This window comes from Galendromus occidentalis, unplaced genomic scaffold (genome assembly GCF_000255335.2).
Source record: "Galendromus occidentalis unplaced genomic scaffold, Mocc_1.1 scf7180000075612, whole genome shotgun sequence".
Lineage (NCBI taxonomy): Eukaryota > Metazoa > Arthropoda > Arachnida > Mesostigmata > Phytoseiidae > Galendromus > Galendromus occidentalis.
The window spans coordinates 2110937-2125097 of record NW_003803602.1 but is presented as its reverse complement, the minus strand read 5'-3'; the positions used below and the strand labels follow the sequence as shown (position 1 = coordinate 2125097).

Genomic DNA, 14161 nt, shown 5'->3' with positions numbered 1-14161 from the left:
AGAGAACGTTTGCGCTCCGAGAGCATCCGTTACCAACGGAATAGTCAGGAATCCGAGGACCGCAGAAGAGTCTTCAAAAGATCGCCAAAGGCATGCCTCATCGATTCTTCTCGAGCTCGCGCTCCCCTATCCGGCGCACCTCTCGACCAGAGCCACAAGCGATGCGCACATCAGAGGGAACATGCTGCGCCTGGGGAAGCGTTGATCCCGTTCTAGCGAGCCAGGGATACCTCCGAAACTTGGCGCGCGCGCGCGCCCGCTGTTTGGCGGGAAAATGAAAATTTGGGGGAAGTTGAGCGCTTGTCGGTGGCGGCGGCGGCGGGTGCTTTCGTGCGTTCGGCTGCATCCTCGCGCCCACCGGAGCGCTCAGCTGCTGAGAGAATGACGTTCGCGGATGAGAGAAGAGAAGAAAGTTGTTTCTAGCGCCGCGACGTCGAAGGCCGTATTTGCTCTCGGCTCAGATTTGCCGCCGCTGGCTATAGTTTCAAGAAGCGGGGTGGTGATCGCTGTTGCTGCTGCTGTCGGCCGACAAACAGGTCGGTACTTGGTGAGTGAGAGCGAGATGGGAATCCAAGCGGGGAAAATTCTTTTCTCACGGACTCCGGGATCGGATTCAATTCAATTAAACTGCTCGCTTCGCAGGAGAATCACTTCAGAACGATACGCTCTCTTCGATCTAGACACCCGGGTCGGAACTCCGCCGTTGAGATCCTGTCCGTAAACCTCCTCTAGACCTGCAATGCGCGTCGTCTGATATATGGTCCATCTCGGTCCATCGACTTGGGAGACTTCTCCGAGCGATAACAGGATCGATTGATGGAAAAGTCTCTGGCTCCAATGCCCGGTATTCATTCATATACGGAGAAAGGCCGGTTCCCGGAAGTAAAGAATTCCGAACGCTCCCCGAGAGATTGAATGACTTCGCCGACGACTCGAGAGAAATATTTCCCCTCTTCAGGAAAACTATCTCTGTGGGAACCGCGGTTATTCATTGATCCTTTCTCTTCTCGCATCTTCAGTCATGCTCGTCGGCAGCGTTTTCGGCGACGGCGGGCGACGCTCGGAATGCATTCCGGAATTCTTGTCTACCCAGTCATACACCGGACCAGTCTGGAGTTTGGAGGAGTATTCGCTCTCCAGTCTGTTTGTCCGCCGGTCCGACTCGAGGTCGCTCGAGAACGGTTGACCGAGCCGGCGGACGAGAGAACACACAGCAGTCATAGATGAGAGGACGATCTGTTACTTCTTCATCTCAGATAAATTCAAGCGACTGAGCTCCAATCTACAGCGTAATGACTTGTCCCCAGGAATTCACGCTCTGAGGAGGAGCGAAAGCGAAAGCTCCGCATACATCTATCTTCAGGATGCGCATCAATTCCTGAGTCGTTGTGGCGTGGGGATCAAGTGTCGATTGAGCTCGATTTTCGAATGCTTCTCTTCCGTCTGTATGCCGTGTGTCTCTCTCTCCCATTTTCGTACTTCGCGCCGTGGGATCCTGATCCTCGATCAATGGAAAACCGTGGACCATGAGATCCTGAGGACCGGCCTAAATGATGAAGTTTATGATTTTCATGAATTAATTCCTCAACGAGAATCTCCTTCCTTCAGGAACCAGTGTGTTCGTGAAGACTCCGCCGACGGATCCTGCAGCCGCTATCGGATGGCGGTGCCAGTGATTGTTTACATGCAATCACTCCGCTTCAGGGAATCAGCTGATGAGACATTTTCCTGCGCGAATCCATTGGAGTGCCGTTCCGGATAGGTGATTTGATGAGAGAATTCTAGGACAACAGCAACTACCGGTCACGATGTCAGGTGAGCTTGTCCCTCCTCGATCCTCCGCTCTCTGGGGGCTTACCTTCGAGCTGAAGGATCCCTGAGAAATAATTTCAAAATTCAAGATGATGATGTTGAACGAGCTTCCCAACCCGTCTGTGAATATTCTCCCGCTGGGAACATGTACCGAGTCAGGGGTTCGAACGAAAGCGCCAGGGACCGACTCGTGGCTCTCGGAGATGGGGCAATGAGACCGCGATAAACTCGGTGCAAACTCCACGTCTGAAACGAACAATCTCGAGCGGAACAAAGGAGCAATCAGGTTGCAGCAACGAATGTGGCGAGCCCGAGATCTATCCGAATGGAATGTCGCGTCACAGGTGCCCTGTGTGTTGATCTCGTCTACACTCTGGGGCTCGACGGTTGTAGAGGGTTTGGGGGAGTGGTTTCTGGAGGTCCATTCTTCCTTCGGTGCGTCCACCTATCTATCTAGTCGGCCGTCCATCCGAGCGATCGGCCGAGCGACCGTCGGATCCGACCGACCGACCGTCCCCGAAGTTAAAGGCTTTTCAGCGGGTCCCGTGCCGCGTACGGAGAAATCACCCACCGAGTTCTATAGAGCCGGGACCATTTCATCACACACGCACACAAGACCTGTCTGCGATTTCTTGGAGGCGTGCTCCCAAAAATGCCTTTCGAGCTGCCTTGATCCAAATCGATAGAGAAACTCATAAAACAAACCGATGATTCTCATGATTTTCGGGGCTTCGACGACGATGGCCAACCCGACGGGTTGGGAGGCGGAGTTCCGTCCAGGAATCTAGTCTCCTTGGAATACAGCGGGAACCAAGTTCTAAGTCGGAAGTCGGGAATCCTCCTTGCCTTCTCCGAGCCAAATACCGATCGATGATGATCACCGAAGGTCTACTCCATATATGCATGCACATCGCAAATGACCGCGCGCTTGGACATGTTCGAGATGAGCGCGTACCTCCTTGTTGCGTGTCGCGAGGCGTTGCGGGCATTCGGTGCGGTGCAGTAGCCGCTTTCTCGGTGGATAGTGTCGTGTATCCGTAAAGGGACGGGTTGTTGTAAGGTGATCGCCAGCTTCCCTGGGACGGACTTCTTTTAAACTCTTCCGCCTGAGGTGTCGGATTTCTGGCGATGCAAGAGTTCATCTGTGCGTCATCCATCCGACCAAGACACCGTCAAGCTCCGTTCGTTCCCACGCACTCGCATGCCGCTTCGAATTCGCAACACATCGGAAACAGAAGACAAGATCAATGTGCAGCGAAGCTTTCTGGATCGTTGGCTCGTGCGTCGACTGCTGCACTCGATTCTAATAAGTGACCGCAGAAGCCATTCCGCGTACCGATTCCTCCCTCACGGACTTCTTTTTACGTGACTCCGAAGCGTATCTAAACCCGGACGAGGATAAATATCGAATAGCATCGTCCCTTCAAGCGAGAACAAAACAGAGTGTCTGAACAGTCTCCCTTCTGTAATTCTCAACTAGCGTCGAGCAGGGGATTTCTCACAGAATTTATCACCAATATAAGCTAGTTACAAATACGCGCGCGTGTGTGTGTGTGTGCTATACACGTGTGGGCTGTCCGCTTCTCAGCGCACCCTTTGTTTTCCTCTATACGAGAGTGCGCGCTGTTGCTAACTCTTCAAAGTAGGCCAGACGGAGAACAGGTTGCCGTTTCTCGTGACCCAGATTTCGGGGGAAACCTTCTTCCAAATGCTCCGATGAGCTGTCTTAGAGCGCAGCCTTGAAACAACATTCCGTCGAGCAACATGCTCAATTTCAAGTGGCCCATTATCCATTCTGGATACGAAACCGGACCGGGGCGAGACGGAGATCTCTCTGGGGAGACTTCGTTCGGGAGCGGCTTCCTGAATTTTCGTCCGCACGCCCTGTAGCGCGGATCTCGTCCCGACCAGTCCAGGTTTGACACCTCGGTATGGTTTTCGGAGCAGATCTCAGAGGTCTGACGACGGCCAAATGCCCCAAAACGCTCTCGACCCCGTGCGACACCATCTGTTTCGAGCGTCCAACGAGTAAAGGGTCTGCTTGCCTGACTAACTGCGTAGCTGCCCCCCACACCATATGACCTCTCGCGGCCTATGCACCAAGACTTCATTGAATACAGGGAGCTCAGAAGCTACCTACTCTTGATCTGCGTCACTCTGTCTGGTCAACTCAAGAAAGACTCGAAGAATGAAACGCAGCCGGAATAGGGACAACGCCGCGCCGCCACCACCGACATGGTCGTCCTCATCGTCAGTCGCAGAAGCCTAGCTAGCTGCCTGCCCGCCCGCCTGCCCGTCCGCCTGCCTGCCTGCCTGCCTACGAGTCTCAGTCAGTAGAAGAAAGCGTCCAACGGTCTTAGCATTGTGGGGCATCTCGGCTCAGTCGTTCTTGTGAAAATCAGCTGGCGTCGCCCGATTGGGCGGCCGCGGTTCCGACCGGTTGTGTGCTGGTTCCGAACAAGTGTTCGAGACCCGAGAAAGACATTATAGGGACTCTGTTTCATCGCTGAGACCTGTAGGGGACGTGAGCTGATGGCAAATGCATTATTTCTGCAAACTGGAACATCGTTAAGGTGTAGCCGGGCCTTGCATTCGGACAGGCAACGTTCAGAATGAGGGAGGGGGTTAGTTTTGTACCTCGATTCAGGTTTGAACCCGGGATATACTTTCGGCTCGACGGATCCCGTGGTCTTCCCACGAGTGGATCGAGCATTGCGAAAACTCGCTCTTTCTCGCTCGCTCGTATCCAGTTGACCGCGCGCACAATTATTATAGGTTTGCAAGTGTTGAAGTCTCTTGTTTCGAGTGACGCAAGCGCTCCCAAAGAGCATCCCAATCGCTTCGTCGATAGCTGTCGGATGAGCGCCATCTGCTGCCATACATGTGTGACGAGGATAAAGGGTGGGTATCGCGAGAGGAACAACGGGTCGCTTTAAAAATGGCGCCAAGTTTAAATGCCTCCCCGAGGTCAACAGGTCCGGGAGGTCGTCGTCGTCGTCATCATCATCGCCGACCAACGAAATCGCAGAATTTTGAAGATCGTGGATCTGACGGAGAGACTTGAGCGAAGAAAGAAAGACTCGTTACTGCCGCCGCCGCCCTTCTCTGCTACATCCTCGTGAAAGGGGTTGTCTGGATTCGTAGAAGCAATCACATCATCTCCCCCTCTGTTGTGAATCGGGTCCGGTCAGTTGGTCGATGGGTAGCGAACGAACAGGAACGTCCCACCGTCGGTATCCCGGCAGAAATCTTTACGCGAGTGAATCATGTATGGCTACAGGAACATGATGCTTGAGCCGGCGTCCATGGCGTTGAGCCCATGGGGGCTTTTTGATTTTTTTGTGGGACCCGAGCCATTCTGAACTCTGATTAAGTAAGACTTGACGTCTCCGACGGATCTCCTCCGGGAGAATCGTCTCGGTTGGGAATTCCAAAAGCATTCATTCGGAGCCAGCGAGAGGCGTGCCAGTCAGGTTGTAGATAAGTTGCCGCTATCTCGGGGTTCCCTGTGTTTTTTCGTTCTTTCTCTCGAACTGTACTCGATTGTCTCGATGTTTCGAAGCATTATAACGTGTCGACATAGGCGGGAGAGCTGACAGCAGTAAAACAAGCGCCAGTCGACGACATTCTCGAGGAGCTTGTAGGAGACATTGGCGCCAGACTCTATTGTTTTTTCTTTGGTGTCGAAAAGAAGAATATTGAGCTTCTCTCGTTTTGCCGGAGAAAGCATTCTCCGTTTGCTAGTCGGCCGGCCGGCACGACTCGCCGTATACCTACGTGGACGACGACGGGACGGAGGTCAACGCTTGCTCGTGATGACACGACATATGTATATCTGAATATTCTTGTTCGCACCCTGCAATCTTTATTCACGCCTTCGCAATTCACATCGTCTCGCATATCTGCCAAGCCAAGCATGCAGATGTTCAACGAGGGAAACGAGAAAACGACCGATTGATAACGAGTCGGAATGTTTTCTACATTCGGTGTTCCAGGGGGTAGGCAGCTCAGGTGATCGTGTAGCCTGGGAAATCTCGTGCGATGGATCGAGCTCCTTGGAATTTCAGCGGATTACATTCAAAGTTCGACCCGTCCGTAGAGAGTTGAGCGAAGTGAATTCCCCGCGTCAAACTCTGTCAATGAAGACCTTCAGTCTCGACTGGAGAAACGCCCGATTGCCCGTTCCATGACGGATCAAGCTCGTCGAATCGATTCAGTCTCGATAGGGAAAATCAGAGACCAATGTCGGTCCCGCGTTCGAATTTCCCTGAAACGGAGTTTGCTCCCGGAGAGTTTCTCTCAAGCTCGCCGTGGATCATCCGCACAGCTCGCGAGCGGATGGTAACATTCCTCGGCAGGTCTATTGTGAGAGGTCGTTTTAAATTTCCACCTCGAGCGGATCCCTGCCTTTGCAGCTTGCGCAGAGCGTCTAGTATACATCGATGACGTGAGCCGGTCACTGACCCCGCCTACGACGTCGGCCAGCGTTTTCCAGCGCTATGTCGTCCTGGCAGGCAGCCACGGCGGCGGCGTGGAACACGGGCGATCTCGGCCGCCTTCAGTCGAATCTGTAACAGCCGTGTTTTTCACATAACAATGAACAATGTAACAGAATCAATGACCGACGTTCTAAAAATTGACGCAGCGTCCGCAATGAGCGCCGCAAGCATTGGTCGTATCCATTGGCGGAAGTGGAAACTTGCGATAGGCGTTCCGAGGCATTCTCGCATCGCCCCAGGGTCTTCTGCCGACTCGGAGCTCGAACTACCCGATCTCCGTCATGATGTCATTATTCAGCATCGATAGTGATTCCGCGAGATGACGATCAATCCCGTGGCGAACCTGAGTGGAAAATGAAACAGATCCTATTCCGCCTTGACACGACAGGCTTCATCTGTGAGGAGACGATCCTGGATAACGTGGGAGATGTGCTCGTGCTGTGGCTCGTTCGACGTCGAGCTCGTCAGTTCGCTGTGGCAACCATTCACCGGAGGGCATTGCAAGAGTTCCGTAGATGAGTTCGGCGGCTCGCACGAGCTCCTTCTCCTTGCAATCAGCTGGTCCGAAGTACGAAGGGCTTCCCCGACGGACTCGCTCTATGAGACGCAAAGGCGCCCATTTTGTGGCATGCCATCGAGCTGAGCCGCTCTCCTCGACAGAATCGAGGGCATTGGCTCCGGGAGAACTCGAAAAACGATGAGCCTCGAATTAGAACCCGTCCGTGCTCGATCCGAGTCAGTCGCCCGCGCGGAAAACCGTGGGGTTCCCGTCTTCATGGCCGGCTGGAGCATGCCGAAAGTATGGGGCTCATATGGAGGACTGGAGAGCCTCTCTGCGACGGGGACATTGTATTCAATCGTGATTTCGAACTTTCCGTATCCGATAATTTTTCACCTTGATGCCTCCAAGAGCATGATGTGGTGATATTAGACTAACGCGGGCTATTTTCGGGATTTCCAAAGTTTCCGATGCGCGCAATGCGAGCACGTGCTTTCAATCATTGATGGCACGGGGGTCTGTTCGCCGAATGATCGCTTCGGAGATCAGATATCCGAAGCGATGCGCCTTCCATAGGCCGCCATGCGTCTCGGGGCGCGATCACAGACTCAGAAAAAACTCTGAGCTTCCTCCGGCGTGGTTTGGTGATGGGTCTCAAGACGATGGCCCACATTGATTCCGATACGGGATCATGACGAGCGAGCCAGACGGCTTGTTAGCTTCTCTTTCAAGGAAAAACTTCTGCTTTGGTTTTGAGCATTCTCGTCGCTTTGCCGTAGCTCGCAATGCGTTTCGGAGCCATCTTTCAATCTCTGTGGTGCTATATCTGGCTGAAGAATCGGAATTCGAAAGTAGCCTGAGTAAGAAGGGCTGGTTGAAAAATCACCAAAATTCGTGAGCGTTAATTCCTTTTTACGCTGTGGCTCCGATTAGCGAATCTTGTTGCCAAATGGCCCGGACTGCGGCAACAGCGGTCTTCGACAAACTGCGTCGATATTTTCTTGTTCTTTCTCTTGTGTCTTTCATGCATCTTTCTCAGAATCGAGCGCGTGTTGACCCCGGTTTTAGTGCTCGATAAAGGTGCTCCCATCACAATCGGAGTCGCGTTCACGTTTTCTGTCGATTCAGCTTGTCTTTGCCCTTCTTCGAGATGTTCTTCCCTAGGTGTCAGCTCCGGCATTCAGGAATACTGACTGAGCGACGGAGAGGCTTTCCGTGCGATCGTCCCCACCGAAAGTTCGGCTCAGATATCATCATGTACATATCCTCGAGGGAGGAATGTAGCCAAAAGACTCTTATCGGAAGGTTCATAGCCTCACACTATTCTCAGTCTTGAGCTGAGTTTGTCGTTTGTGTAGGCTCCATTCTTTCCCGTTTTGAATGCATGTTCCTCTATGGCCACCCTGAATGAACGGTACAAAGCATCCTCCGAGAGAAGGAACCTGGACTGAAGCTGCAGAAAGAATCGCCCGATTTGAGCCAGATCGTTATTGCCGATTCTCACTATGCAACGTCTCCCAACTCCGAAATATTCACATCAGAAAGGAATGAGTCGACGGGCCCGATGAGAATCGGTCGATCGAGAGAGATGCGAGAGCAAGCCGCGAAAGATCGGCGACTGGCTCTTAGATCGAACACCGCAGATACATTCGAGGAAAATTTTCTGATCTTCAGAGCATAGGTATTTCGAGGGAGTAGCTGGACCTTCGGCGATCGTTCTCAATTCGATTCCGTTCTCGTTTCAGAAGATCCTGAATCGATGGACCCGGAAACCGAAACGAAAGTCCGGGCCATCATCGAGAAACAATTCGAGCAGGAGATTCTCTCCAAGCAGTCAGAAGTTGAACTCATCAACGAACGGATCTATCTCACCAAGCAGGTTCTGAATCGTCTGAGAATCGCTATAATAGCGAAGTACTTCGCAACCCCCGAGTTGGCTGACGATGAGAAGACTTGGAGCAGCGACCTTGACAACTGTATCCATCCAACAGTACGGTCGTATTTCGCCGGAAAAACTCCTCGAGAGCCGCGTACCAAATCGGAGAGCGAGGTGAGGGCCACCTACGATCTGCCCGAGAAGCTGAGCACCGCAACGCTCCTGAAGGAAGAGCCGGTGGCCAGGAGACCCACGGTGAAGTCACTCCAGTCGGTGCGGTTCATCATCGGTAACGTTTCGAAGTACATCGGACGTGACGATCCCGAAAATCGGGTGACGCATCTCTGGATGACCTACGTGCGACTACATCCCGACAGCAAAGAAAAGATCGAAGAGCTCGTTTCCAAAGTCCGATTCTTCTTGCATCCGAGTTATGCTCCGCATGACGTCATCGAAGTTGCGTACCCATTCCACTTGAAGCGTAAGGGTTGGGGGGAATTCCAGCTGAGAGCCCAGATTCATTTCATCGACCCCCTCAATAAGCCAGCAGACGTACTCCACGAACTCAAACTCGACCAGCACAAGAGGGGTATCCAGACTAATGGCGGGGAAACTCATCTCGAAGTGAAGCTTCTCGTGGAAAAACCGCTCGATAGTCCGGTCACGAAAAATCCGGAACAGCCGGAACCGGGAAGCATCTCAATAAAACAGGAAGTGCTCGACAACGATGAAAACAGCGTATTCGACGAAACTCATCACCCGGAGCCGGAGTTTGCTCCCATCGATGGCGAGGGCATGCACCTCAGAAAAGAGCTCGCCTCGAGAAGTCACTTCGACTTGGAAGCGCATGGGCACGACTATTGTTTCACCCCGATTTCCAGTGGAGCTCCTTTTCTATTGGTCGCGTCAGGCTCCGCTATGCTCCGGGATAACCCACCTGGCGTACGCATAATGAAAGGAGAGTCCTTGTTGAAGAACAGATCCTTCCAGCACAATGCTCAAACCGCTCAGATTGTCACTCCGTGGCAAGAGGCGGTCCTCGAATGGGAACAAGCGCTGAAATCATTGGACTTCTCGCGGCCTGTCATGAAAGTCGTGGAAACCCTCGCGAGCCGTCTTTTCAAGCTAGTGGGCGATAAAGCCGTCGGAGATCTCAGCTTCCAAGTCTCATCCATTGAGGAATTCATTGAGTTTCCGCTGGCGAAACAACGAGCGATCGAGTGGTTCCGCGCGAGTCATATCCGCAGAGTTCTGCGGAAAAATGGCGTCGGTGAACTGCCGAGTACCCGAGCGATCGTTGTTCATCTCCGAAAACACGGGTTCACTCCACTCCACGACGGGACGGAAATGATCGGTGTGCCGATAGAACAGAAGTTCGAGAGTCTGTCGGTGGCCGAGCTGCCGAACGGAGTGGAATCGCTGGAAGTTTCCAGTATTCGGGAGAAAACCGAGACCTTATGCGAAATCGACATTCTCGGTTCGGATTCCGATGACGAAGCCCCGAGTAGCAAGAACCAAGTCGGTGCGCCTCTGCTGCGGTTTATCCACGACGCCATGAAAGAAATCTCGGACGAGCCCAACCTGTCCGAGGACAGAAAAGAACTCGAAGAGACACTGAGAACTCTGTTTGGAGCGTTGCGTAGTTTCTCCTCGGATCTCTTGAGGAAATCTCTCGCACAGTCTTTCGCACGGAATAGCTCAACGCACCAGGTGGACGGTATACTGCCGTCCGATATCCATGAGGCGATCACGTCACATGAACTCTTCGATTTCTTATCGAACGACGGTCTGGGTACGATATCGGAGAAGCAGCCCGGAACTACATAGCAAGTCGAGTATCGGGCATTGCTTCCAAAACTGTATCATAGTAAAATAATAATAATATGAGCAACATATACGATACTGACTGACACTTGTTGAAACTGGCGAATAAAATTTCCCGAGAGAGTGAGGAACAATTATTTCGTGCTTGCCAGGAGCATATCTCGATCCCCGTGCGAATTTTCAACCCTCGCCACGCGGGACACCGCTGTTCTCCTCGAGCCCGAACGTCCCGTACAGACAGATTCGAATCGCTAGGTCTAGAATAGTTCCCGAATCTCTGATCGGTGCATGGATCGCATCTCGGTGTCGTTGGAACGTGGAGGTCAATGACTCGGGGAGCTCTAAGTGAGAACTTGCGGCGAATTGTGTCTCAAGTATGGGCAGCGGGATTTCGGCTGGAGAAATATCCAAAACGAGTAGAGACTTTCGACCCTTTCATCGGACGACCGGGTCTACGACCACCTAAGCTCGTTGTGCCGAGAGGGAACGAGACAACGGAAGAAGCTCAACCCGAATGATTTCACATTGATACTGCGCAGCTGAGTCAGCCGATGGAAAACTCATCCGTACACGCTCCTCGCTGGGCCACAAAATACTTTCAGGTAGACTCTGGTTCGGTGTCCCGCCTACTGGATTTTTGATCGGAGCATCTGATCGCGCTCTGTACTTTCTCCTGCCGCTCCATTCTATATTCCCATAGTTTTCTCAGAATCAGACCGATGAGCCCAATAGAATTTCTACGCCGCGCCGTTGGAACGATTTACACGTCTGGAGTTTTGTCCGTTTTCTATCGTCCCAGACGTCGGATCGTCTGCAAGCTCGCCGGTCGATCGATCCGGCAGCTCGGCCGCTGACCTCGGAAGCCACCACGGACTCTGGAACTGACGTTCGGGAGAAAACTTTCCGACCTTTGGAGCCGGTCCCTTAATTTTTTCAGAATCGAGACTGTTCTCGCCCCCGAGACCTCGCCTCGCGGGTCGCGGGGAAGCTATGCATGACATTCCGAGGCTTCACCCGATTCCTATCGTTTCGGTGACCAACACGGAATCGTCCTACAGCTACACTGGAGAGCCGAGATGTGAATTCTGTCAAGTGGAGCCAATGGCCTCAGTGGATCCCTCTTCCCTCCGCTCAGGCCCGCGTAACGTTTTCGGCCTTTATTCTGAAAGGAATCGCATCTGTCCTATAGGCTGCAAGCTACATGTATGCATGTACATGTCCTGATGGGTGTTCCATGCCGGCTCAGAACTTTTGCTGTCGGCCTTAACACATAGCCATTCGAGAATGACAATTTCCTCCGTCACTGTGGCTTTAAGGAGCGGGAAATCCCAGTCCGCACTAGCTCCGCTACCGCTTTCGGATCAGATCGCCGGACTGCTTTGGAATTCAGCGGTACCCTGAGTCGCTTGTGCGCTACACGAATCAATTTTAGAGCAGCCGAGAATCTTTCCCAAGTTTTGGAGCGTAAACTGGTAATCTTGATTGAGGCTAGTCTTGAGGTAATGTGTTTTTCTAGAGATATGGTTTCGGTGAGTTGGAGCAACGAGGAGCGCGGGCGTCTGATTGACAGCTGGGAGACCTTAACGTGATGGGTTGACACGTATTTGTACACGCGGCAAGGTAGAATGGCTTGAGAGCCGCCTCTGGTTCAAGGTTCTCCCACTTCGGAACCGGGAGCCTACTCCGATCAGGAGTCGATATCGGTACAGAGATCCCCGCCTTAGGTTCCCGCTCCTCATCCTTTACAGACTTCCGCAGAAGGGGGATGGTGTCTCTCGTACATAACGATCGTTTGCGTCCGACCATGTAAAATTTTCCATTGAGTGATCACCTGGCCTGCGAAGATGGCGTTCGTAGGACTGACAGCGTCAACTAACTCTTTTCGAAGCTCCGCGTCGGATTTCCATTCGGCTCGATCGCCCCTTCTATGAACGGAGCGTAAACTTTTGCGAGATCGATTAAACTTCAAAACTTGTTGGCGTAGCAAATCAGCTGAACCACAGCGGAGGCTATTGTCTGCGAGGAGCTTGTCATCGACTCAGTCGGTCCCGGTCCGCGATCTCAACAGATCGACTGGCCAGTCTTCTTCTTTCGCTTATCTTCTTTCCTCTGATTGTGGTTGTCGTCGTATTTTCTTACTGTCTTCTGTTGACTGGTCCTTCCTTCCTCCCTTCGGTCGGCCGGCCGGTCGGTCGAGCGGCCGTCCGTTCTTAGAAGAATGTCGGTATCTTCATTGAGAAGAGAAATCCAGCTCCTCGATGATCGACCAGGGGCAAACAGTGGGCGAGAACCCAGCGGCTAAAGTATGTAGAATAATAGCGGAAAAGAGAGAAAAGAGAATGAGAAGAAGGAGGAGAAGGAAGACTCTGCCGCGGCGGCGGTGGCAGAAGCGACGGTAGAGGACCAGAGGGGGCTGACGAGCGGGCACCGACGATTTGGAATCGCCCCTAAGCTCTTTCTTCTCATGCAGCTCCTTCCGTCCGTCCATCCATCGGATCTGAATGGGTTTAAATGTCCACTGGAGCCGCCGGAGTTTCTGCCGGAGAGCCAGGCCATCGGGCTGAACGAGCAAGCCAGCCTCTTCATCACTTGTTCTCTACGGCAAACATTCTCTTTCACCCTCCATACTGTGAATCCGGGGGCAAACACCGGACTTGATTCAATCGCCCTCGAAACTGCCCCTCCCCCCACCTCGGACCTCTCACTCTCATCTCTCGTTGTCGTCGACTGAGGTTTTTTCTTGCGCAGACCGATGCATCACGCAGGAGCCGCGGCGGCAGCGGTGGTGTTGGCGGCGGTGGCGGTCGTTGTGGTGGTGGTGGTGTTGATGTCGTGCAGGTGCAGCACGGGAGGAAGAATGACGAGAACAAACGCCGCAAAGAGGGAGAGCTGGAGGGCGAAAACGGATGCGTGAGAAAGAATTTCATCTTTCACTACCGAAACGAGCGGTCGTTCGGTCGGCCAACAAGGAGTCAGATATACATGGGTACATTCCAACATACACCCTAGGCAGGCGAAGACAACTGTAGCCTTGTGCAAACATTCCGGAACAATCTGATTCTCTCGGCCTTGTACGCGGAACAACGAATCCACTCTCTATTCTAATCCTGAAAGAATGGAGGAAAGGACCTCTTGTTCACTCGAGATAATAAGAAAATTTCCGCGTTCTTCTAGACTCTAGGACTTCGGGTGGAATGATCAAGATGATGGAAAATCTCTCGAACGCGAGCTCCATGTCCCGGAGCGTAGGCCGAAATTCCATACGGTTAGAAGCGAACCCGACGATCGATTTCTCACGTCCTTGAATGATTTCACGCTCGAGAGCAAACTAGGACATTTCCGGATGGAGTACTGGTTCGTTTCGCTCCGATCGGGCATTCGGGGAACCCCAGCGTCCAAATCTCCAGGGAAACACAACCGACTGCACGACATTTCTCGTAGATTCTCGCTTATCATCCACGTTTCATTCACTACGGGGTTGGCAACACGACCGACCGACCTACGTCGTCGCCGCCGCCGCGCCGTCGCTACTACGCGTAGTTTCACGCCTTCGTTTCTCCTAGGCTACAACGGTTGTGTTCGAATTTCATGATGATTCTGCATGATGGCCGTTAAGCAACCGACAAAATAGTACTCGTTTCCGTGCAGATG

At 52.7% G+C, this 14161-nt stretch overlaps 1 protein-coding gene across 1 annotated transcript; it reads left to right on the top strand.

The window, feature by feature from the left end:
* The first annotated feature begins 1808 nt into the window (after positions 1-1808).
* LOC108864465 (YEATS domain-containing protein 2-like) lies at positions 1809-10513 on the top strand. Its single transcript, XM_029112021.1, has 3 exons — positions 1809-1815; positions 8556-9456; positions 9514-10513. The coding sequence occupies exons 1-3, from the start codon at positions 1809-1811 to the stop codon at positions 10511-10513; spliced, it is 1908 nt and encodes a 635-aa protein (XP_028967854.1).
* Positions 10514-14161: the final 3648 nt, after the last annotated feature.

Bases quoted from the DNA above. Each gene is read 5' to 3' on its own strand.
- LOC108864465 (XM_029112021.1), top strand. The intron at 9,457-9,513 runs GTTTGCTCCCAT...CGCCTCGAGAAG, and splicing joins ACTCATCACCCGGAGCCGGA to TCACTTCGACTTGGAAGCGC.